General features: G+C 40.4%; 1 protein-coding gene across 9 annotated transcripts in view; it reads right to left on the reverse strand.

Moving 5' to 3' along the window:
- The window catches only part of SAP130 (Sin3A associated protein 130), a 77,959-nt gene that overhangs the window by 48,843 nt on the left and 4,987 nt on the right, over positions 1-24,129 (reverse strand). For 8 of the 9 annotated variants that reach the window (XM_039253209.1, XM_039253211.1, XM_039253208.1 and 5 more), the window contains exons 3-9: positions 18,456-18,691; positions 17,584-17,742; positions 16,298-16,409; positions 14,718-14,842; positions 12,968-13,092; positions 390-537; positions 139-229 (exon numbers count right to left, since the gene is read on the reverse strand). In XM_039253209.1, coding sequence (XP_039109140.1) covers positions 139-229; positions 390-537; positions 12,968-13,092; positions 14,718-14,842; positions 16,298-16,409; positions 17,584-17,742; positions 18,456-18,691 — 996 coding nt within the window. The remainder of the gene's footprint in view (positions 1-138; positions 230-389; positions 538-12,967; positions 13,093-14,717; positions 14,843-16,297; positions 16,410-17,583; positions 17,743-18,455; positions 18,692-24,129) is intronic. The other variant, XM_039253212.1, reaches the window with a different exon arrangement.

A 24,129-nucleotide genomic window follows, 5' to 3' on the forward strand; every position in this document is an offset into this window, starting at 1 on the left:
AAAACATGATAAAAGTGCTTAGGAAAAGATAAGCAACTTCTTTTATTTTTTTCCTCTGACTGAAGCTGAGAAATGAAAAGTTAATTCACCACTGAAGTCTCATACTTCCCTGGCGGGAGAGCGGGGCTGCCAACTTACCGGCCGTGGTCGCTGAAGGAATGGTGTTGGTCGCCAAAATAGGTGCCACGGTGGCCGCAGCCACGGGCGTGCCGGTGCTGAAGATCGTTTTCTGGGGGGGGAGATCCACAACACAGTTATCAACAAGAACAGCTTCCCCTCAGTCCAGCTTAAAAGCAATCTCTGCCTTCGATATTGTGAGGCTCTGAGCAAGTTTGGCACAACTCTGGTTTTAACCCAAGCCTACACGATGGTTTCGCCTCCGGTTGTACCTGCGCCATGGTGTGAAGCTGCTGTTTCGGCGTCCCTAATGCGGGATGTGATGGCAGTGTGATTCTTGTTGTCACATCCCGTGACTGGGCAGGACGCTGAATACTAATCGCTGCAGATGGTGGATGCTGGATGGACAAAGCTGGCCGACTGGAAAGGGAGAACAGACGTGTGATGTCCAACTTGCCTCTAGACTTGACGCAGGCAGTCAAGTCCATTCACTGTCTTTTTTTTTTTTTTTTTTTAACGTTCATTTATTTTTGAGAGAGGGACAGAGTGTAAGCAGAGGAGGGTCAGAGAGAGGGAGACACAGAATCCAAAGCAGGCTCCAGGCTCTGAGCTGTCAGCACAGAGCTTGACAGAGCTGTCAAACACATGGGGCTTGATCTCGTGAATCACCAGATCATGACCTGAGCCAAAGCTGGACATTCAACTGACTGAGCCACCCAGGTGGCCCCATGTACTATCTTGTACTAGACCACTGTCCTACAGTTGTATTTTTTGTAGGTCTATAAAGTGTACAGGTGAACCTAGGAAGGAAATGGCCTGTTAAGTTTCTCTCCTGAAAGTCCCATAAACCTCATTTCCAAAGGTATCCATATGTACCATGAACCAAATCAATTAATCCTTAGCCCTTCTCAGCACTCTTGTGCAGCTAATAACACTTAGGACAATCTTAAGTAAGCATTATTATAATCAATACACTTCACTCTGTGGACAAAACTGGAGATACTCACTGAGGTTTTCCTGTTATGAGGGAGGATTACAGACAACCTCGATTAACAGCAGCCTGAGCCAGGGCCCCTGAAGCACTGACCTGCCCCCAATTTTGTATTATTCCTCTCTGTGTCATTCCTTACAAAGTTAGTTATGAGTGCCTAATGATGAAAGGGCTATCCACAAGAGAGCAGGTCAAATTAACTGGCAGTTAGCTACTGAAATTCCAACAGTGACAAGAAAACTTGACATTATAACAAAGTTGGCATCTCAAGTCAGAGGGGGAACGGACTACTGATAAGAAATGATGTTGGGAAGACTATGCAGCCATTTGGAAAAAATAAAATTGGATCCATGCTTCACACATTACACCAGGATAAATAGGAAAAGGATCAAAGATTTTACAGCAAATTAAAAAATACAAGGAAAAAAGAATTCTTTTATAACTTTACAGTGGAAGAGAGCTTTTTAACTACTAAAAGCTTTCAAAATCCAAAAGCTATAAAAAGATCAATAAATATGACTCTGTGACAAATAAGAAAACCTACATATAGCAAAACACACCATAAGCATAATCAAGGCTCATAAATCAAAGTGTAATCTTAATACCCTAAGATAACCTTGGGGTCAATGAGAAAAATAATAGCCCAACAGAAAACAAGCAAAGGATATGCGTAGCCAGTTCACTAAAAGGAAAATGCAAATGGCCCCTGAATTAAGGATGTTCGCTCCCACTCAAAGGAAGAGAAATACAATTGAAAATACACTGAGACATTACTGTTCACCTAGTAGGACGGCAAAACCCCACAAGGACAGCATTCTGTTGCTCAGGCTGCAAGGAAACAGGTGCTTCTGAATGTCCTGGATGGAGGATAAACTGGTAGAAACCCCAGGGAAGGCTAAATTATAACTGTACATAATTGCTGATTACTTTTGGGAATCCATCCTACAGATATTCTCGTACATGTGTCATTGATGGCAGTATTACTTATGATAGCAAACGACCGGAAACAACCTCAAACCCATTCAGACGTACAATGGGTCACTATACTGCTACTAAGAGAATGATGAAACTATGTAATGTAGGAAACCTTCGATATATGTTCCTATATGAAAAGAATGCAAAGAGAATCCATGAGTTAACTTTGGTTAAAAAGGATAGAAGAAAGAACTGTACGTGCATCTGACTGTATTTAAGAAACCCTGGAAGGATATCCAGTAAGTTATTATCAGATAACTTAGAAAAGCAAAAGGAGAGGAACATAGGATCTTGGTGGACGGGGGACAGATAAGGGAATGACATCCTTTACTACACGTCTTTTTTATGCTTTCATATTTTGGAACCATGTGACTACACATCAAAAAGAAGTTGGTAAGTTGAGCTGTAAGGATAGACCTGACTGGGACTGCATGTATTTAAAAAAAATTTTTTTTAATGTTTATTTTTGAGAGAGAGAGAGAGAGAGAGCGTGAGCAAGTGAGCGAGTATGAGCAGGGGAGGGTGAGACAGAGAGGGAGACACAGGATCTGAAGCAGGCTCCAGGCTCTGAGCTGTCAGCGCAGAGCCCGACGGGGTGTGAACTCAAACCGCGAGATCATGACCTGAGCTGAAGTCAGACACTCAACCAACGGAGCCACCCAGGCGCCTGGGACTGCATGTGTCTAAACTAAGAAATGGTTAATTTCATCCTAAGGATCTTCTCTCAAAATTCTTTAAAAACAGACATGGGGATATTAGAAAATAAAGTGTTAAAAGTGAATAAAGAATGTTTTTCTCTCTCAAAAGAGAATTAAATGCCTGATCATTTGAGTTTAAAGGAAAGCCGAAAAGACGTCACAGATACAACTATGCAACTTGGTAGAACTCACTGAAGAGAAAGCATACTGGATTTTCACCTTGGCTTTTTGTTTTTTCCAGGATGAGGCATTTCCCCAAGCCCATTCCCTATGTTTACCCAAGATGTAAAGGACCCCATAAGATTTCCTCTTACATGACTCTCATGTCCTCAAGCCAGAAAAAAACCTAGAAATATAAAAACACAGATAATCCTGAAAAGTCCTTTGGTCATTAATTTTAAGCCTTTATTATGCCTCTTCTGTTAGTGGTCTAAAAAAGGGTGGAAATAGGAAATGGATGTTCTCTGATAATTTAAATGACCACTCTGAGATTTTGTTTCGGTTTCCTTTTCTCTCTCCATATTATGATAGACTCCAGTTTTTATTATGAGTAACAGAGCCCAAAAGTTATATTCAGAAACACAAAGAAAAACACAAGCTGTGTCTATTCCATAGTCAACCTGGCCCATCACCACTGAGAACGGCACACTGGTGGGATTACTGCACTAGATCAGACCACACATGGTAACCCAAGTGTGCCGCACTGAGAGCTGAAGTACTTCGGTGGCTCCTGACATTACTGAAGATGACCATTTGGTCCCACTGTCCTAAGGGTCCGAATGCAGGTTGCAGGGTCAGAAGTTTGATACAATCCCTGCTGAATCCGCCTACAGATATTATTCTTGATGCAGCAAATGGAGACTCAGACCTTGCTCAAATTAACAGGATTCTGAACACCATTGGTCCAGTTAATGAACAGTAATCAGGACTTTGTTTTACAGCCTGGATTCTTCCCTACATGGCTTTCACATCCTCTTCAAAGGTGACTTTAGAATAACTTGAGAAGAGTGGGTATTTGGGGACATAGACCAACAGCTATCAGGATATCTCTGCAGCTTTAGCAGGTAAAAAATCCATTTTGGATACTGGATTTTGTAATGTTTATTTATTTTTCTGAGAGAGCGAGAGAGAGAGCATGAGTGAACGAGCAGGGGAGGGGCAGAGAGGGAGACACAGAATCCAAAGCAGGCTCCAGGCCCTGAGCTGTCAGCATAGAGCGCGATATGGGGCTCGAACTCATAGACTGTAAGATCATGACCTGAGCGAAGCTGGGCGTCTAACTGACTGAGCCACCCAGGCGCCCTGGAGACTGGATTTTTAATAGCTGACAACATACTGCACTAAGTACCATGTGATGTAAGACACCTGCCCCAGCATTTGTAATGAAAACCATTCAGAGAGACACACGTATATATAATTAAAACAAGGACAAATTTTAGGATGGGTGAACTTGCTTATAAAAGTAACTCTGAAAAGCCTCATAACAAAGAATAATGCCAACATCTGAATTACCGGGAAAGGGTCTCCTCAATTTGCCTTACATGCACTGACATTTAAGAGGTCCAGCTCATACAAAAAATACCCAAAAAAGAATATTTGTATTAAGGATTCAAACATGGTTTTAAGTGCTTTTGAAAGCACAGACTATAATATATAGTAGTCTTTAAATTTCATGCACTCTTAACAGAAAATGGTAAATATTAACGTTTCTATAACATATATTACATGCTAGGCATATTCTAAGTCCTTTATATATATATTAATATAATTACTTTTTTAATTTAAATAGATTTTTTAAAAATGTTTTTAATGTTTATTTATTTTTGAGAGAGACAGAGACAGAGTGTGAATGGAAAGGGGCAGAGAGAGAGAGGGAGACACAGAATTTAAAGCAGGCTTTAGGCTCTGAGCTGTCAGCACAGAGCTCAACGCAGGGCTCAAACTCATGGACTGTGAGATCATGACCTGAGCCAAATTTGGATGCTTAACCAACTGAGCCACCCAGGCGCCCCTATAATTACTTTTTATAATGATCTCTGAGGTAGCAATTACTATTGCCATTTTCTAGGTGAGGAAATTGAGGCATTTACTCTTTGACCTAGTACTCTCACTTCCATGAACAGACTCTGAAAGTACACCATCAAAAACATGCAACAGCATGTGTAAAAACATCTATCACCACATCCATAAGCTGGGGTATGACACAGTCAAAAATAAAGGAACGAATAAGGTATCTCTAGGTACTGATCTGGAGTCCTCTCCAGAATATACTGTTAAGAGAAAAATGCAAGGTACAAAACAGTATATATAAATACAACAGGCTAGATTTTCTGTAAGAAAGGAGTGAAAACAAAAAAATGTATGGGTTGATTTGTGCGTATACTTACTTCATAAAAAGAAACCCTGAAACACCAAATCAGAGAATAATAAAATGGTGACTCACCAAAGAGCAAATGGCAAGTTGGGTGGGACCAGGGATACTTGTGAGTCCATCTTTTTATATAGCTTTGACTTTTGAACCAAATAAATATTTTACATATTTTTTAAGTAGACTTCACACCCAGGGTGGAGCCAAACACAGGGCTTGAACTCACAACCCTGAGATCAAGAGGCAGATGCTTAACCAGCTGAGCCACTAAGGCAGCTCTGATATTTTACATATTTTTTAAAAAGTTAAATAAAAAAGTAAATTCTAGGGGCACCTGGATGGCTTTGTCAGTTGAGCATCCAACTCTTGATTTCGGCTCAGGTCATGATCTCATTGTGAAATCTGTAAGATCAAGCTCACAGCGCAGAGCCTGCTTGGGATTCTCTCTCCCCCTCTTTCTCTTCCCTTCCCCTGTTTGCATGAATGTGCATGCGTGTTCTCTCTCTCTCTCTCTCAAAAAAAAAAAGCAAATCCCAAAGTTCAAAAATAAATTTAAACAAATAGTCGTAACTATGTATGAAATTTTAATAAATACACACTAGAAAGATAACCAAAAACGAGAACCAAGTTATCTTAGAAAGTAAAGAGATAGGAAGAAGGGAAATTGGTACCTGAGGGACAGAGTAGAGAATGGCATTTCTCACTGTATACCTCTTTTTATATATTTATATTTTGAAAGTATGTGAATATAAATTACAGAAAATGTTACTACATATTCCACATAGAAAAGAACCACTTCAAGTGACTTTTGAACACATTCTCATTCTGTTTAGTGGGATCCAGTCTGAGGACAAAAGAACTGTGAAGAAGTCTTAAACTTCATTCAGTTTTACTACGAGCATAATCTACAGAAAGTAAGGGGTTGATTTTTGACAGGTTGACGTGGGACTCTGAATTGTTACTATGAAACTATTTTTTTAATATTATAGATCAAAAAACGCAAGTAGTTACGCTAATGTCTTGAGGACACAAGGTTTTCGGTATAAAAGATGCACAAGTATAAAATTGAAAAGGAGCGCCTGGGTGGCTCAGTCGGTCGTGTCTGACTCTTGATTTTGGCTCGAGTCATGATCTCACGGTTAGTGGAATTGAGCCTGATGAGGGGCTCCACGTTGACTGCATGGAGCCTGCTTGAGTTTTTTCTCCCACTCCCTCTCTCAAAATAAATAAACTTAAAATATATATACGGGGCACCTGAATGGCTTTAGTCAGTTAAGTGGCTGACTCTTGATTTCAGCTCAGGTCATGATCTCACAGTTCATGAGTTTGAGTCCTGCATCAGGCTCTGAACTCCTAGCACAGAGCCCGCTTTGGATCCTCTGTCACCCTCTCTGCCCTGCCCCTGCTTGTGTTTACTCTCTCTCAAAAATAAAGAAATGTTAGAAAAATTAAAAAATATATATATATAAAATTTAGAAAAGAAAAATCCTATGTTAAATTTCATTTGGAAATATCAGCATGAAGACATGACTATGTTTACTATATTGATTACCTCTGTCCACAGAAAGAGCCCAGAAGGAAATGATCCCCCAAGAGCCAATGTACAGCCCTAACACCCAGATCTTGGGTTCTAATTCCCATTCTCCACTAAAGAGAACCAATAATCTTTGGAGAAATGGCTGATTTCAAGACCAGGGAAGCAGGAAAAATAAAAAGGGGCCTCATTTATCATGTACCAGAAATAGGAAAGTATGTGAAGTCCAAAAGGAAATATCAAAATGACACTCAAGCCAGTTTGTAGGGGTTCTCACTAGCCAAATTTGGGGCAGCTGGGAAAAAAAGTGATTTTCATTAAAATACACCAAGAAAATATCCTTGAGTCCATAGTAGCAACTCCCCCTATACAAAAAAGATCAAAGAGATTAAGTAAGGTCAACCAGCTAGAAAGTGCTCCCAAGTCTGTTGTCTTAGTCACTATACTATTTCTCTTCAATGGCCTCAAAGGCAGCTCTAGGAAGAGATCCAATTTAGACAAATACAGAAAATACGTGGTTAATTTACAATGAGTGGACTAATGACCATTCTCCAGTGTTGAAATGGATGTTTGCCTCACTTCTTTAAAGTGAGGACAAGAAGTTCCGTAGGCAGAGACCACCGGTTTGGGATTTTCTCCACCTCTCAGAGAACAGTAACAAGGAAAAGAAAAAGGAATGCAGTCTACGTCTTTGGCAAAACTAGGAGATATCTGAAACCTCAACCCACAGGAGAGGTCACAGAACTGCTAAAGGCAGCGATACTCAAACATGAGCCAATATAGACAGGATTTCTGCAGCTACAGTTTAAGGGACAAAATCGAGTCAAGTATAATTCTCCAAAGTGAGGAGCGTACTGTGACACAGGAAACCATAATCTTTTGTGTGTAACGATCATAGGGGTCACTGAAGCAGAACCTGGACCTGTTCCAACATCCAAGAATCAAGGACAGAGGATTAAACTATGAACCACACATACAAATAAGTGCCATGTGAAAAACAGTGTGGTGAGGGGCAACTGACTGGCTCAGCTGGTAGAATATATGACTCTTTATCTCAGGATCATGAGTTCAAGCCCCATGTACGGCACAGAGCTTACATTAACAAACAAACAAACACAACATGTGGTAAGACCCAGGAAAGAGAGAAACTGCCATTTGGGGCAGTCTATCTTCACTAGCAGGAGAGAAGTAATGACCAAGAAAACACAAACACAGGATCCTGAGCCATTAGGAAAATTTCCCCTAAACCAGTACACAGCCCAGCCTACAACAAGAACTAATTACAAACAGATGATACAGAATACATTCAACTCTATTCAAAGACGAGTACTCATGATCTATCTCATGATGCTCCAAAAAAAAAAGGTGGACAGAAAAAGGGGAGGTTCATTAGAAACACTTTCACTAAGCAGATGAAAACTGTGCCACGGATGAAGAAACTTAATGAAATAACTGCTTCCATGAAATGAAAACACAAAGCAAAGATGTAAGAGCTCACTGGACATACTGATTAGACAAGAGAAGGGGCTAAAATAAGCATAGCTCAAGAGAGAAACAGAAGAAAATATTCAGCTGCATCAGGAATGAAAGCAAAACTAAAAGTAGAGCATGCCAGACAATGCTGGAAACTCGGTAAGAAACAGAGAAGATTGTGAGAAAAGTAAGCAGAATCAAAAGGGGAAAGTGTTACTAAGGCTTTGATAAGGAAGTCATGCAATAGATCCAACAAACACATAACTGGGTGCTCCCACCCACTAAAATAGAATGAACATGTAAAGATACAATCCAAGAAAGCTATTCATAAATACAGTATAATGCTGCAGATTAAAAACATACAACATGTGTCAGAACAGAATAATATACAATGGTCACTACAAAACAAATTCCAGTTTAGTCACTGAAACTCAAAGATAGAGAATCTTAGGGGTGCCTGGGCGGCTGAGCTGGTTGAGCTTCTGACGTTCGGTTTCAGCTCAGGCCATGATCTCAGGGTCAAGACTGAGCCCCCCACTGGGCTCGGTACATAGTGTGGAGCCTGCTTAAGAGTCTCTCTTCCCTCCTCTGCCTTCTCTCCTGCTCATGTACTCTAGCTCTCTCTCTCTCTTTAAAAAAATAAAACCAAAACACAATAAAACAAAAAACAAAGATAAAAAATCTGAAGCAATCAGGCAAAAATATCAAGATCCTTTTAAGATGTTAAAAAAAAAATCAAGCTGTACATTATCCAGTTCTGGAAGGCAGAGGAAAAATACTGATAAAGTACTCACAAAAAGAATACAGAAACAAAAGAATTATCAGCTAAACTACTGCTTAAGTATAATGATAGCTGCAAAACGATTCTGAACATGTGAAAACTCAATGCTGGTCTGGTAAGTTCTTTTTGAAGAAATTAATAGAGAACAGATTTCATTCAATCAAGCAATGAACAATTAAAATAATGATTTTAAAAAACTGACAGAGGGGCGCCCGGGTGGCTTAGTCGGTTAAGCGTCCGACTTTCACTCAGGTCATGATCTCGCGGTTCGTGGGTTCGAGCCCCGCGTCGGGCTCTGTGCTGACTGCCAGCTCAGAGCCTGGAGCCTGTTTCAGTCTGTGACTCCCTCTCTCTCTGACCCTCCCCTGCTCACGCTGTCTCTCTCTCTCTCCTAGAAATAAATAAAACATTAAAAAAAAAAAATTAAAAAAAAAAAAAACTGACAGATATGATTACTCTATTTAACAAAAAGAATAAGACCACTTAAAAGTTTTTTGGGACTTTCCTTCATTTCTATTCCTAGGACCAATTTAATCATCATTGGTGTATCTGGTCTTTGAGAGTTTGGCAGAATTCAGTGAAATCATCTGGGTCTGGTGATTTTCTGGGAGATGTTGGTTTGAAATTTTTTTTTCTTTCTCCAATAAGTATTGGTCTGTTTAAATTTTTCTGGCTTCAGGGGCACCTGGGTGGCTCAGTCGGTTGGGCATCTGACTCTTGACTTTGGCTCAGGTCATGATTTCATGGTTTGAGTTCAAGCTCCACACTGGGCTCTATGCTGACAGCACATAGCCTGCTTGAGATTCTCTCTCTCTCTCTCTCTCTCTCTCTCTCTCTCTCTGTGTGTGCCCCTCCCCCACTCACATGCTCTCTGTCTCTCTCAAAATAGACAAAATTAAAAAAATAAAAAATAAATAAACTTTCTGGCTCAATTTAGTTCAAAGGGAGGTAAATATTAGAAATTTATCAGTGTTACAGATTTTTTTTTAACTTAAAAAAAATTATTTATTTTGAGAGATGAGCAGGGGAGGGACAGAGAGAGAGGGAGAAAGACAGAATCCCAAGCAGGCTCCACACTGTCAACGTAGAGCTCGATGCGGGGCTCAAACTCACGAGCTAGGAGATCATGACCTGAGCCGAACACTTAACTGACTGATCCACCTAGGTGCCCCTATCACTGTTACAGATTTAAACAGAAAAATCATCTGTTCATTAGGGTTTTTGTCCGTTTAATTTACTAGCATATTTCTAGTGCCCAGAATACTGAGACTGGCAAAATGCTGAAAGTACATCTTACAAAATTCAACAACCATTTTTTAATTAAAAACTCAACACACTGGAGAAGACAGATACTTGGGTAACATGGTTTAAAAAAAAAAACTCTAGTTTTCACTGTCTACACATTTATAACTTTCAAACTGAGTTGCCTGGGTGGCTCAGTCCGTTAAGCGGCCGACTTCAGCTCAGGTCATGATCTCACAGTTCGTGGGTTCGAGCCCCCAACAGATTCTGTGCTGACAGCTAGCTCAGAGCCTGGAGACTGCTTCAGATTCTGTGTCTCCCTCTTTTTCTGAACCTCCCCTGCTCATGCTGTCTTTCTCTCTCTCTCTCAAAAATAAATAAAACATTAAAAAAATTTTTTTTAAATCGTAACTTTCAAATTTCCTTATACTGTCTGAATATATTTTTTTTTTAAGTTTATTCACTTATTTTGAGAGAGAGAATAAGAAAGTAAGCACAAGGGAGAGGGAGAGAATCTTGAGCAGGCTCTGTGTTGTCAATGTAGAGCCCAACATAGGGCTCAATCCCATGAACCATGAGATCATGACCTGAGCTGAAATCAAGAGTTGGGGCACTCAACAAACTGAGCCACCCAGGCGCCCCTGAATATATTAACTTCTTAAAGGTAATACAAAATTAAAATGAACAACATATAGTCTATCTTATGTTGGGCAGTTGTGTCTCTCTATACTTCAGGCAATATTTTAAATTATCAAAAAGTAAAGTATGCTCATTTTACTGCAGAGGAAACTAAGGATCAGGATGTTGAGAAACTTGTCTAATATCACATAGCTAGTGAATGACAGAGCTACTGATTAAATATAAGTCCAAAGCACTCTTCTACATTTAAGTTACTTTCTTCAGAGTTCTGCTCCAGGCCCTATCCTCACTCTATTTATTCCCCTTGGAACGATTCATACCTCCAACCCTGACCTGTAGCCCACAGGCTGATGACTTCCAAACCCATTATCTCTGGCACTGACATCTCTTCAACCACTTGCTGACAACAGCTACTTGACTGTTGCATGGATAAACTCAGTATCCCAAAAGTCAAAATTATTTCTAAAATGTGCTTTCTTTGTTTCCTTTTTATTCACTTGGTCAAACCAGGAAAAAACCAAGTAGGCATCTAGACTCCCTCCTCCTCACCACTCTGCCCTGCCTCCAGCTGGTAATCAAGACTTATGGATGGTCTCCACTCTCACAGCTTTGGTCTTCATGCCTACTATGCCTTCTTTTGTTCAGTGAATAACTTCTTGTATATACTGTCAAAGGCAACACTTAACCAAAGGTATGAATCAAGAAAGACCTCTTGGCAAGACTCACATCCCACTGTCTCCCCCCAGCTTTCATGCCCTTCCCACAATATGGTTTGGGATCAGGAGGTCAAATGCCATCATGTCTGCACCCAACGGTGTCATTCCTTAGAGGCACTACAGATTATTCCTCATCAACCAGACTATCCCTGTATGTCTCTGTCCATCTCTCCCTTTTCAGATCTTTCCCTTTTCAGATACCCAAACCTTCCAATACAGCCTGGAGACTTACAGTCCATCTCTAGCAAAATTCCCTACATCCTCAGTCACTACTTCTTGACCTAATGAATCTCAGTTCTCCCCTGAGGATACTGCTTCCCCCTTCAGCACTCTCACCTGGGAGACATTTTCTCTCTCGTCTAAACCTCTTCCCCATATATGGTTTTCCTAAATTATCTCCTTCAGAACTCTTCCCTGGACAGCAAACTCACCTATTAACCTATCTCAACACCTCCACTTCAGTGCTCAGAAGTCAATACCATCCTCCAGTGCCCAAAACCAATCAGGAATTCTTCCCCCAAACCCCCTCCTCCCACTGTCCTTCATTGCACATTACCGCAGCATCACCTTCCTAGCTACACACCCTCCTAGCTACACAACTAGCAGGGTCAAAATCCTGACTCTTCTTGTTCTCTCACTGCCCCTATGTAATTCTTCAGAAATCCTCAACCAACTTCAAAACTCTATTCTAGATCTAACAAGGTTCCACCTCCAGGAATCCTCTCTCCCGGGTTCCCAACACACCTTTCTAAACCATCTCTCCATTTCCCACTTTGCCTCTCCACAGCAGCCAGGCTGATCCACCCAAAACTTCAGACCATGATGCTGCTCTGCTCAAAACTCTTGTAAGGCTTCCCGCTGCACCCCAGCAAAGTCTAAATCTGTAAAGGGCTCCCTAAGGTCTTAAGTGACATGGAGACCCTGTTCCCTCCTAAAATAACCTCTTGCTGCTCTTCTCCCATCAGCCTCTTGCTTCTCCTTAGGCATAGCAAACACACTTTGATCTCGAGGTTTTGGCACTTACTGTTCCCACTGCTTAGAATGTTCTTTTCCAACACACCCATGTGGCTCACTTCATTACGCCTTTCAATTTTCTGCTCCAATCTGTTCTTATCAACAGTCCTTCTGGATCACCTGACATGAAGCAGGAAGCCTCCACTGCCTAACCTGTCACTCCAAATCCCACTCTAATTTTTCCCAAAAGCACTTTTCACCACCTCAAACACTTTGTTTTTGTGTTTCCAGCCCCTAAAAATAGAAACTCTATGAGGGCAGGAATTTCTGGTTGTTCACTGCTTTACCTTCAGTATCTAGAACACTACAGAGCTCATCAAAAAGCACTCAATGAGTATTTACTGAAGTAAATGAAAGGATGAAGGAAAGAAAGGAAAAAGGTAAAGAAGGAGGGCTTGATCTTTAAACCCCAAATATACCTAAGTGCTGAATCAGTAGCATGTGCTGCTGTTGTAGTAATGACTGGAGACTGAGCTCTGGTGGCTGAGACAGTTGCTACCACAGCAGGAGGGATGGTATTAGAGGTGGTCACAGGTGGACGAGACTATAGAGAAGAGAAAAAATATTTCATTTAAAACAAAAAGCAAAATAAAATACAATAAGCCAAACACTGTTAGTGTAATTTAAAGCTTGAGCATCCAAATGAGTATGTTTGTGTTCAAATGAAATGAAGTTCTTACCATTCTAAGGAATTCTCTGTTCAGAATTTTCAGACCAAGAGTCAGAATTACAAAAAAATTCCCTATTTTGGCTTGGTAGAGTATATAAATTCCTCCTTTCCAAATATGACTGTATTCAACATTTTATCCTATTAGGAGAATAGGGACCCAACCCTTCAGATCTAGAGTGCCCACAGATTTGCTATTGGTTATGCCACAGACATTGTACACTCCCACACAGCCAAGGGCTTTCCACAGAGGGCTCCAAGCCGTCGGATGGAGCTGCTGGCTGTCGGGCCCTCTCAGCCAGGAAACCCACAAAAACAGCATTTGCCTATGGAAGATTCAGGGTGCCCAGCTGCTCTCTGGCATTTTCACATGGATGTACTTCTCTTACTTTCCTTACACTACATTTGCATATAAAACCTTCACCAAACAAGTTCCACCCTGGGCTTCTCCTGCTTGTCTGCTGTCAATTATGTCGATCATCTGAGCTCCTGAATAGTCTCTTTCTTGACCCTGATACATGCAGTTCCATCTGCAAATGCTGCTCATTCTAGATCTGCTTCATATCTCCAGGACTTCGATCAGAAGCGTCTATGCTGACTGCTACCGCTTGTTGTCTCACACCAGGATCATTACACTAGCTTTAGAACTCCTTGCTTGGGTTCTTTCTCCTATCCTTCCTGTATACCATTTATACTTCAGGGGCTGAAGGAGTCTCCCAATGTATTCTGTTAGCCACAAAGACCTCTTATTCTGTTTTAAATGGAAAACTCTAGGTTGTAAATGTACTACCCAGTGTCCTACTCAGCATCCTTCCTGATTGTGTTAAACCCAGCTGTTCCATATATGTGATCAGTGTGGGCCCCAAAAGTATCTGAACTTTCATCTACTGTCTGTGATTCAGCTACATTAATCTTTCAAAGAGATTTCTGTGATCTCATGTCACTATGTTCAAAACACTTAGTGGCTCTCGGCTGCTTATAAAATCAAGCTTATACTCTGTATCTCTGAGCTCTGAATTTAGAGACCTCACAACATCTCCTCACAACACACTACACCACAGATTTCCTTGGAAAAAAGTGGAAAGGCACAGACTGTCTTTCCTGAAAAGCATACACACATGTATAAAGACGTGCACAAAGTATTTAGGGGATCATAAGTCCCCATCTGAATTAAACCTCTGTTCTGGCTTCCCTTTACTGAACCCAGCACACATGCGCCGCCCTCTTCCTTGCCACTGTGCACAGTATTGCTCCCCTTCGCTGCCTCTTCACTTCTCTGAGGCTCCCACTACACTCGTCCCAGCAACAGCTTCCCGCAGCCCCGCTCTTCTAAATCTCTATGGCTGATCGGATCACACTGTAGAGAACTCAACCTTCTGGACATCTTGGTGACTAGATCAAAAGTCACTTGAGGTCAAAGGACTCTCCCAGGCTCTAGCAGAGTCAAGAACTCAGAGCGGGCACTTCATACTCGCTGGCTGATCGCCCACAAGCTGACGTGCCTGGATAGGTTGGTGAATGATGTGCTGTACTGCCGGCTGAGCTGTGGCAGCATTTGGCAACTGGGAAGTCGGCCGCAGGACCGTGGTCACTTTAGAACTGGACATCACAGCAGCTGCGGCTGCACCTGGGAAAAATTTCTTTCATTAGTATGGGTTATGGGCTCACCATTTAAACACCAATTATAGGTCCTACGAAAAGAATGAGAATACTTTCTAAAACTCAGTAGGTCAGTAATTTAGCTGACGTGCTGTATGTATACTTCCCTTTCATCACTTGCAAAATTTAAAAAAAAACCATGCACTCATGGGTTGTGATTTGATAAGATTAATCATCTCTATTGCTTCTTCAAGGACATTATTAAGTGAAAGTGTTTTCTATTTCTTTAACGGCAAGGATGCAGCAGAGCAGCACATGCTGAATAGCACAGCGTGGTGCCGCTGCCTTCGTTTAGGCCAAGGCTCCAGCAGTTTCACCACCAGAGAGCTCACCTGAATTACCACTGCCTTTGCACCGTCAAATACAGGGAAATGAGGCCTTAGTATTTTCACGAAAATAGTTCTGATCTCACACAGACCACCCTTGCAAACTGTGAACTTCGTCCTGGGAACCAGTGGTATGTTATGACCATGTAAACCTAGTTTTGTACTTGTTAGCTTGATTTTGCCAACAATGGTTTTACACTCTTCAATATAAGGCTATAATTTCTGATCAAGCAGTTGAAAAAAAAGTCGTTAAATTTAATACTTGACAACTTATCAGAACTTAACTGTAAGAATAAATTCATCTTATGGCTATGTTACTTGAGTTACCGTTATCACTAAACTTTAAAAACATTCAGTATTCAACTTAGCAATGAGAAAGAACGAAATCCTGTCATTTGCAGCACTGTGGATGGAACTGGCGGGTGTTATGCTGAGTGAAATAAGTCAGCCAGAGAAAGACAGATACCATATGTTTTCACTCATGAGGGTCTTGAGAGACGTAACAGAAGATCATGGGGAAAGAAAGGGGGAAAACAGTTACACACAGAGAGAAAAGGGGGCAAACCATAAGAGACTCTTAAATATTGAGAACAAACTGAGGGTTAATGGAGGTGGGGGAGAGGGGAAAATGGGTGATGGGCATGGAGGAGGGCATCTGTTGGGATGAGCACTTGGTGTTGTATGGAAGCGTTGAATCTCGGGAATCTATCCCAAAACGAAGAGAATACTTTACACACTGTATGTTAGCCAATTTGACAACAAATTTTAAAAAATCAGCATTGTTGTGACTTTCTTCCAAAATTCAAGACCATTTTGGATTATCAGACGTTTGAGGAGTTCCCCATTATAAAGGACAATCTTTAGACCAAACTAAAAATCTGAATGGTTTTTAACTTTACACCCAAAAGCAAACACATGCTTGTTAAGATGTGACTATAATTAGACCGTGCCAAAAGTGTGTATTGCTCTAAGTTTATTTCTGTTGTCTTGTAACTTTAATAAGCTGATTCTAGATATATTTTTTGTTACCATATCTCTTACCAAATGTGTGTCTGCCAATGCATTTTGAGAATTTGAACAAAACGTACAGTTTTTACCTCGAGGTAAATGAGAAGCTCCAATGTGAAGAGGGGGCCCAGGAGCATTGCTGCGGATAATAGACATCTGTACATTTGTGGTCATGATATGATGCAGGTTACTGGGATGTCCCTGCAAGAAATAGGACGTAACGTTATTTTCATGTGCTTGGTCTTAGACAATGATGCTTAGCCATTGCTTCTAGGAGTTCGGCTGCCTCCAAATGTGGGTCAGGGTGCTCCTTTTAGACAGTGAGTACCCCAAGGGAAAGGATGTTTAGCTTTCTTTAAACCACATGATGACCCATGCCAGTAGGCATGGGGTAAGTAACTGTCAGGGCACATCAACTGCCTTGAGTCACTATAATCAGGGAGCCACGGTAGGTGCTGGATCTCTAACAGACACACTTGTCTGTGCCCACTTTGGGACACTCTCATCTTCAATTAGTCTTTCACACTTGTCCTCTCTGCCTTGGCCAAAAGCTTATTGTTTTCCTAGTCTATTTTCCTTATGTGCCACTGCATTCATCCACTCTTCGTGCTGTACAGGACTTCTCAGGAAATGTCAGTTAGCACCCAGCAGGTACTCCCCGACAGTTCCACAACTCCCCCTTCCTCACAGGCTCCCAACTCTGAGGCCAGTGATTCCCGGGTGGGGGTCCCGGTACTCTGGGAGTACTCAGCAGTATAAGAGAGGAAAAAGAATATATAGTGTCTTCTTGGAATACCAATATTTTTTTATCTTGAAAATTTGAAGGGAAAGTTTTCATATTCAGGTTTTTTCACTGGTCAGTAATTCAAAATATTTAAATAAATCTTATACACATTACAGAATAGAATTTCAGCAAAAAATGTAAGCTAAAACATGAGACTACAAAATAAGTGCTCACAACTGGTGAGCTGCTTGAGGGCACCTGCTAGGCACCTGAGAGACACACCATCATTCTGCTCAGGGAAAAACCCTAGAGAAGCACTGCCGCCACAAGGCTGTTCCCACCCCCAAAGCTAACCAAGCACAAGTGGACTCTGGGCCCCTCGAGCATATGGACTGCCTCATCTACACTTGTCTCTCACACATAGCACATGCCCAATACAGACTGGCCAAATGACCAAGACCCCAGTGCGTGTTGGTGTTACTCCCTGCCAGATATCCTTCTCTCTCAAACTTACTATCCTCCCCTTGCAGAGATCAGTGATTTTAATTTTTTTATTTTGTACAGTGCCTAATGTACTGCTGGCATTCAATAAATAATGATCAACAGATTGGCATCTCAGTCTGAAAATCAGCAAATTAAGAGGAAAAAAACCTGTTGTCCACTGATTGTTGCCACAGGAATGGCTGAAGCTTGAGGGATGCTACTCTCCATGGTAACGGTAGCCTGCCCTGGAACCTTGGGGGGGAGTGACAAGGTAGAAGGTGGAGCAGGAGCAATGGGACGGCTAGGCATGGTGGGCTTCGGGGGCGGCTGCGAACAGAAAACCACACGAAACAGATCAACAGCTTTTTACGAGTGATGCATTTCATTCTATCGTTAAAAAGTACACAAATCAAACCTGGAGAGTGCCAGGAAAGATCCAAAAGCCTTATATTTTATCTCAGCATCACAGCTCTTCTACTCAAGTACCGGTACTGCCATTTTACAGATGAGGGAGCATACAAAGCAAGGCTATGGCACTTGCTCCAAGCCACACAGACAGTAAAAACTGGAGCTGGGACTGAAGCCCAGACCTGGACAGCTCTCAGCCCACATTCTTTCTTCTATACAACGCTGCATCCCAAATTTGGGCGGAAGTAAACAAAACTCTCAGTAACTAAAACATAGTGACAAGGTAATATACAAGGCGATATTCTCAGATAGCCCCAAATTAGTAAGCTTTAAAACAAAACCTTGGAGAAGAGTGCCACTCCAAGATAAAATCTAAGTCAGTATGCCCATTAACTTGAATGAAGTCAACGTCAAAATAGGTACTAGAAAAGATCCTGTGATGCCAACTGCCCAGCGGCACAAGACTAGGCACTGCAGAATAGCAGAGCTCTGGGTCACAGAGAAGAGCTGAATTGATGGGTCAAAAAACACTGGGATCCTGGATACCGCCTAAGACTCTGTGAATGCTGTCAGGAATATTAGCCAGTCCTTAGCTGTGTGGTTCAACGGGAAATTTTAACCCTCTCCATTACCTTCATAAGTCCCTCCGAAAAGGAGAGTGGCACTGCTGGCGTCAGATGTGCTGGTGGGGCTGTCACTGTGACGGGGGTGCCCGATGCAACAGCATGGTGAGTAGACAACATCTGCACCTGTGGATAGGGCCTTACCACAACAGGCTCTTGCTTCTCTTCGCGGGACTGGAGGGAGCTGCTGGAACTCATGTGCTCCCTGGCAGTGACTTCAGCCTCTCGACTAGATTCATCGTTGACTAGTAAGGACATGAAGGGAGAAACAGCATGTCATATGCTTTCAATGTTAATTAATACAAGTGAATTAAACAGCACATACAAGAGTGGCACTTGCAGCCAAGTGTCAGGATTGACAAGCTGACCATTTCCTTGTGAGATTTTCCTAACAAACAGAATTTGGGCAATGGTTCCCCTAACAGATAGCAAACCCAAGAGCCACCCCTATGGAACTCAGGACTTGTTTTGGACATTGTGGCTTTTCCCCTCCCGTGAACAATGGGCCTGATATCTAAAATGATCTCAGGGGAGCTTGGGTGGCTCAGTCAGTTAGGAGTCTGACTCTGGTTCAGCTCATGATTTCATGGCTCATGAGTTCGGGCCCGCATTGGGCTCTGTGCTGACAGCTCAGAGCCTAGAGCCTGCTTCAGATTCTGTGTCTCCCTTTCTGTCCCTCTCATACTCACACTTTGTCTCTCTCTCAAAAATAAACATTAAAAAAAATTAAAAAAAAAAAAGATCTCAAACAGTTGGAAGAGCAATGCAAGACCGGATGCTTGCTTGCTTGCTTTGTCTTTCTTTCTTTCTTTTTAAAATGTTTTTTATTTAATTCTGAGAGAGAGAGAGAGAGACAGTATGAGCAGGGGAGGGTCAGAGAGAGAGGGAGATACAGAATCTGAAGCATGCTCCTGGCTCTGCGCTAGCTGTCAGCACAGAGCCCGACGCGGGGCTCGAACCCACAAACTGTGAGATCATGACCTGAGCTGAAGTCGGATGCTTAACTAACTGAGCCATCTAGGTGCCCCCAGGATGCACTTAAGGTATTTATTTAAAAAGTCATAAAAACCTAACATTAAAAAGATAATATAAATATTCTTAAGCCCAGGAACACAAAGCTTTTCAAAACAAATTTCCTACAAAACAAACATGGAGATCTCTATCATTATTACAATCCTATCATTACTATACACACCTTCTGAAACTCAATTCCACTTGCAGGAATGTATCCTATAAGATACATAGCATGTGTGTAAAATGACTTGTGTACAAGATACATAGCATGTGTGTAAAAATGACTTATGTACAACATTTTTATTCCAGTAAAGGAATTTTTAAAACCTATGTGTCTATCAACAGGTAACTGGATGTATAAATTGTGGTATACTCCCACAATAGACTACTGACCATGGAACTATAAAAACAGAACAAGGAAGCTTCTTAGGTATTCTTATTAAAAACTGATAATGTGTTATGCAAAAACATATAATATATGAAGGAAAAAAGTAAGGAATAGAACAGTGAAGAAGTAATCATATATGCCTTAAGATAACTCCCAAAGCATCTTGATTTCTTCATGGGAAAGACAGTAGATTCTGAGAGAACAGTGATAGGAGAGATATTTCTCACTGTATACTCTCTCTTTGGGAATTCTGGACCATAACAACATGTAACTATTTAAAAACAATTAAAAAAAAAACAATTTAAAAATAGAGGGAGTTCAAGCCCCACATTGGGCTCTGTGCTGACAGTGTAGAGCCTGCTTAAGATTCTCTCTCTCTGCCCCTCGCATGCATGCTTTCTCGCTCTCTCACAATATATAAATAAACTTAAAAAAAATGAAATTCCACTGCATAGATATATCATAGCTTTTTTAAGCATTCTATCACTGATGGGCTTTTAGGTTATTTCTAAATTTTTTTGCAATTATCAACAATTCTGGGATAAACCACATATGTATTTTTAGTTCCTGTCCAATGATTTCCTCAGGAAAAAAATTTGAGTACAGGTGTTATGTGAAAAGACAGATGTGTATTTTGCATATGTTGATTTTTCTCCCTGGTCATTCAGATTTTTTTTACTTTTAAAATCACTTTATTGATGTACAACTTACATACAATAAAATGGCTAATTCTGAAACCAGAGACTGTTCAACAAGTTTTGTTTTATTTTGTTTTTACATTATTAACCAACAGGCTAGGAACAGAATGATCGGGTCAAATGGCAAGTAAATGTTTAACTTTATAGGAGACTGACAAAATACCTTCCAAAGTGGTTGTATCATGTCACAGTCCAGTGCTTTCAGGTTCTAGCAGCTCCTCATCCTCACAATTCTTGATACAAAGACATTCTAGTGGGTGAGTATCTAGCAGGGCTCTCACGGGGCTTTTAGTTGGCACTTCCACGAGGACTGGTGGTGTGGAACTTCTTTTCATGTGATCACAGGCCATACATAAACACCTTCCTTTGTGAAGTGTATGTTTCTATATTTTGTCCATTTTGTTAGTCAATCAGTTTTACTGAGGTATAATTTACATATAAAATCCACTAATCCTTCGTATAAAATTAGATGGATTTTTGCAGGAGTGTACAGTACTATAACCACAATACAATCACGATAGAGAACATTTCCCATTACTCTCACAGGTTCATTCATTCCCCTTTGCAGTCAGTTCCCTCCCTCAGACCCACCTACCCCTTAGAAAACATTAATTTGCTTTCTAACACTATAGCTTTGTGTTTCCTGGAATTTCATACAAATAGAATCATATAATATGTGGTCCTTTCTGTCTGTTTCTTTCTCTTAGCACAGTCAGCCCCTGAACAACATGGATTTGAATTGTACAGCTGGACTTATACATGGTTTATGATATAGTATGGTGTCGTAAATGATTTTTTCTTCCTTATGCTGTTCTTTTTTCATTTAATTTACTTATTTTAGAAAGAGAGAGAGGCCACATGTGTGCTTAAGCAGGCTCCACGCTTAGCATGGAGCCCGACACGGGCACTGATCCCACAACCCTGGAATCATGACCTGAACTCAAATTAAGAATCACACAGTCAACCTGAGCCACCCAGGCACACCTCTTCCTTAGGTTTTCTTTTATAACATTTTCTTTTTCCTAGCTTACTTCATTATAGAAATACAGTCTACTATATATAAAACACAAATATGTATTAATTGATTGGTTATGTTATCAGCAAGGCTTCCACTCAACATCGGGCTTTTAGTAGTTAAGTTTTGGGGGAGTCAAAGTGATACTCAAATTCTTGACTCAGAGAGATCAAGGACCCTAACTCTCAGGTTGTTTCAAGGGTTAACTGTATAATGTTTTTGAGGTTCTTCATCTGTGTTATTTTATATACTAGCAGTTTGTTCCTTTTTACTGTTGAGTAGTTTTCCACCATACATATAGACCAAATTTTATCTGGTCACCAGCTGATAAATAATGGGTTGTTTTCAGTTAATGGCTACTATGAAAATTGCTTCTAGGAGCACTGAAGTATGAGTCTTTGAACAAACATTTCCATTTATCTTGGGTAAATATCTAGGAATAGGATTGCTAGGTTGTATGGTTAAGTTTATATTTAACTTCATAAGATACTGCCAGTTTTCCAAAGTAGCTAGATTTGGCATTCCCAATAAGAAGGTACGAATTCTACTTGCTCCACAAACACATCAAATTGGTCTTTTAATTTTAGTCAGTATAGTGGATATGTAGTATTTTCTGTGGTTTAGTTTGCATTGCCCTGAGGATACAATTGAGTATCTTTTATGTGCATACTGGACATTAATATAGTGTATCTGGTAATTGGTCTATTCAAGCATCTTGCCCATTAAAAAAGAATCAGGGTGTCTCAAATAGGAAAAGCTATTGAGTTACAAGAGTTCTTTATATATTTAGGAAAGAAGTCCTTTGCAGATGTATTTATTTAAATATCTTTTCAATCTGTGGCTTGCATTTTTGTTAATGGTGTCTTTTGAAGAGTAGACATTTTTAATTTTGATGAAGTACAACATATCACAGTTGTTTCTTTCATAAAGTGTTTTTTGTGACGTAAACAAGTTTTGTTCACCCCAAGGTCATAAGCAGTTTCCATGTTTTCTGTTAGAAATTTTAAGTTTTATATTTAGGTCCATAATGATACACTGTGAGTTAATTTTTGTGTATGGCAAAAGTAAAGGTCAAAGTTCATTTTCTCCATATGGATATTCTGGTATTCAAGCACTATTTTGTTGAAAAGCCTATCATTTCCCTACTGAATTATCTATCTGCTTTTGTCAAAAATCAGTTGACCATTATTATGTATGAGTCTATTTCTGGATCCTCTATATTTTTATCTTTATGCCAATACTACACTGTCTTGCTTGGTGTAAATTACACTAAGTCTTAAAGTAACAGAGTAGAATCTTCCAACTGTCTTTTCTTTTTAGGGGATATCAAAATTGCTTTGGCTATTGTAGAAAGATCCTTTGGTTTACACATAAATATAGATTCAAGCTGGCAAGTTTTACAAAAGGACATGATGGGATTTTCATTAGGATTTTTAAAAAATCTACACATCCCTTTGGATCTATTATCTTAAAAAATATTGAGTGTTCCAATCCATAAGCATGATTGATCATTTCATTTATCTAGGTTTAAAAAAATTTTCTTTAATGTTTATTTATTTTTGAGAGAAACAGAGAGTGAGGGAGGGAGGGTCAGAGAGAGAGGGAGACACAGAATCTAAAGCAGACTCCAGGCTCTGAGCTGTCAGCACAGAGCCTGATGTAGGGCTCGAACTGGCATGCCAGGAGATCATAACCTGAACAGATGTCAGCTGCTTAACTGACTGAGCCACCCATGCACCCCATTTTTATCTAGGTTTTTAATTATTCTTAGCCATGTTTTTCATAGGTTTTTAACACTAAGTCTTACACACATTTTGTTAATTTATCCTAAGTATTTTGTAGGGTTTTTTTGATGCTACTGTAAATGACATTTAAAAAATTTCATTGTTCAAAAAACTTGCTAGTATTTAAAAATATAATTGGTTTTTATACATTGAACTTTTATCCTGCAACCTTTACAAATTTCGATTAGTTCTAACAGCTTTTGAAAGACATTCTTTAGGATTTTTTCTTTTTTCTTTATTTGTTTTGAGAGAGAGAACGAGAGAGCATGTGTGCGCACTCATGAATGTAAGCTGGGAGAGGCAGAGAATCCCAAGTGGGTTCTGTGCTGTCAGCACAAAGAAGCCTGACGCAGGGCTCGATCTCACTAAGAGTGAGATCGAGACCTGAGCCGAAATCAAGAATTGGGCCGTCAACTGACTGAGCCACCCAAGCGCTTTTTTTCCTTTAAAAGATTAAAAAAAAATTTTTTTAAAGTAATCTCTACACCCAATGCAGACCTCGAACTTACCACCCCAAGATGAAGAGTCACATCTTCATCTGACTTAGCCAGCTAGATCCCCTAGTGTTTTCTTTATATATGATGTTGTGAACCTTCCCTGTTATCCAAACAGATTTTCCCATAATTAAAATTTTAAGGGTATGGACAATAATTGTCCCCAAACCTATTTGTCCAGGAAAACTTTGATTTTTGACAATTTCATTAAGATATAATGTACTGACCATTTCCCATTAAGCTCTTTTTAAAATAATTTATCATTCCCTTCCAAATAGCTTATTTTTACC

Source organism: Hyaena hyaena, unplaced genomic scaffold, assembly GCF_003009895.1.
Source record: "Hyaena hyaena isolate Hyena2069 unplaced genomic scaffold, ASM300989v1 scaffold_441, whole genome shotgun sequence".
Taxonomy (NCBI): Eukaryota; Metazoa; Chordata; class Mammalia; order Carnivora; family Hyaenidae; genus Hyaena; species Hyaena hyaena.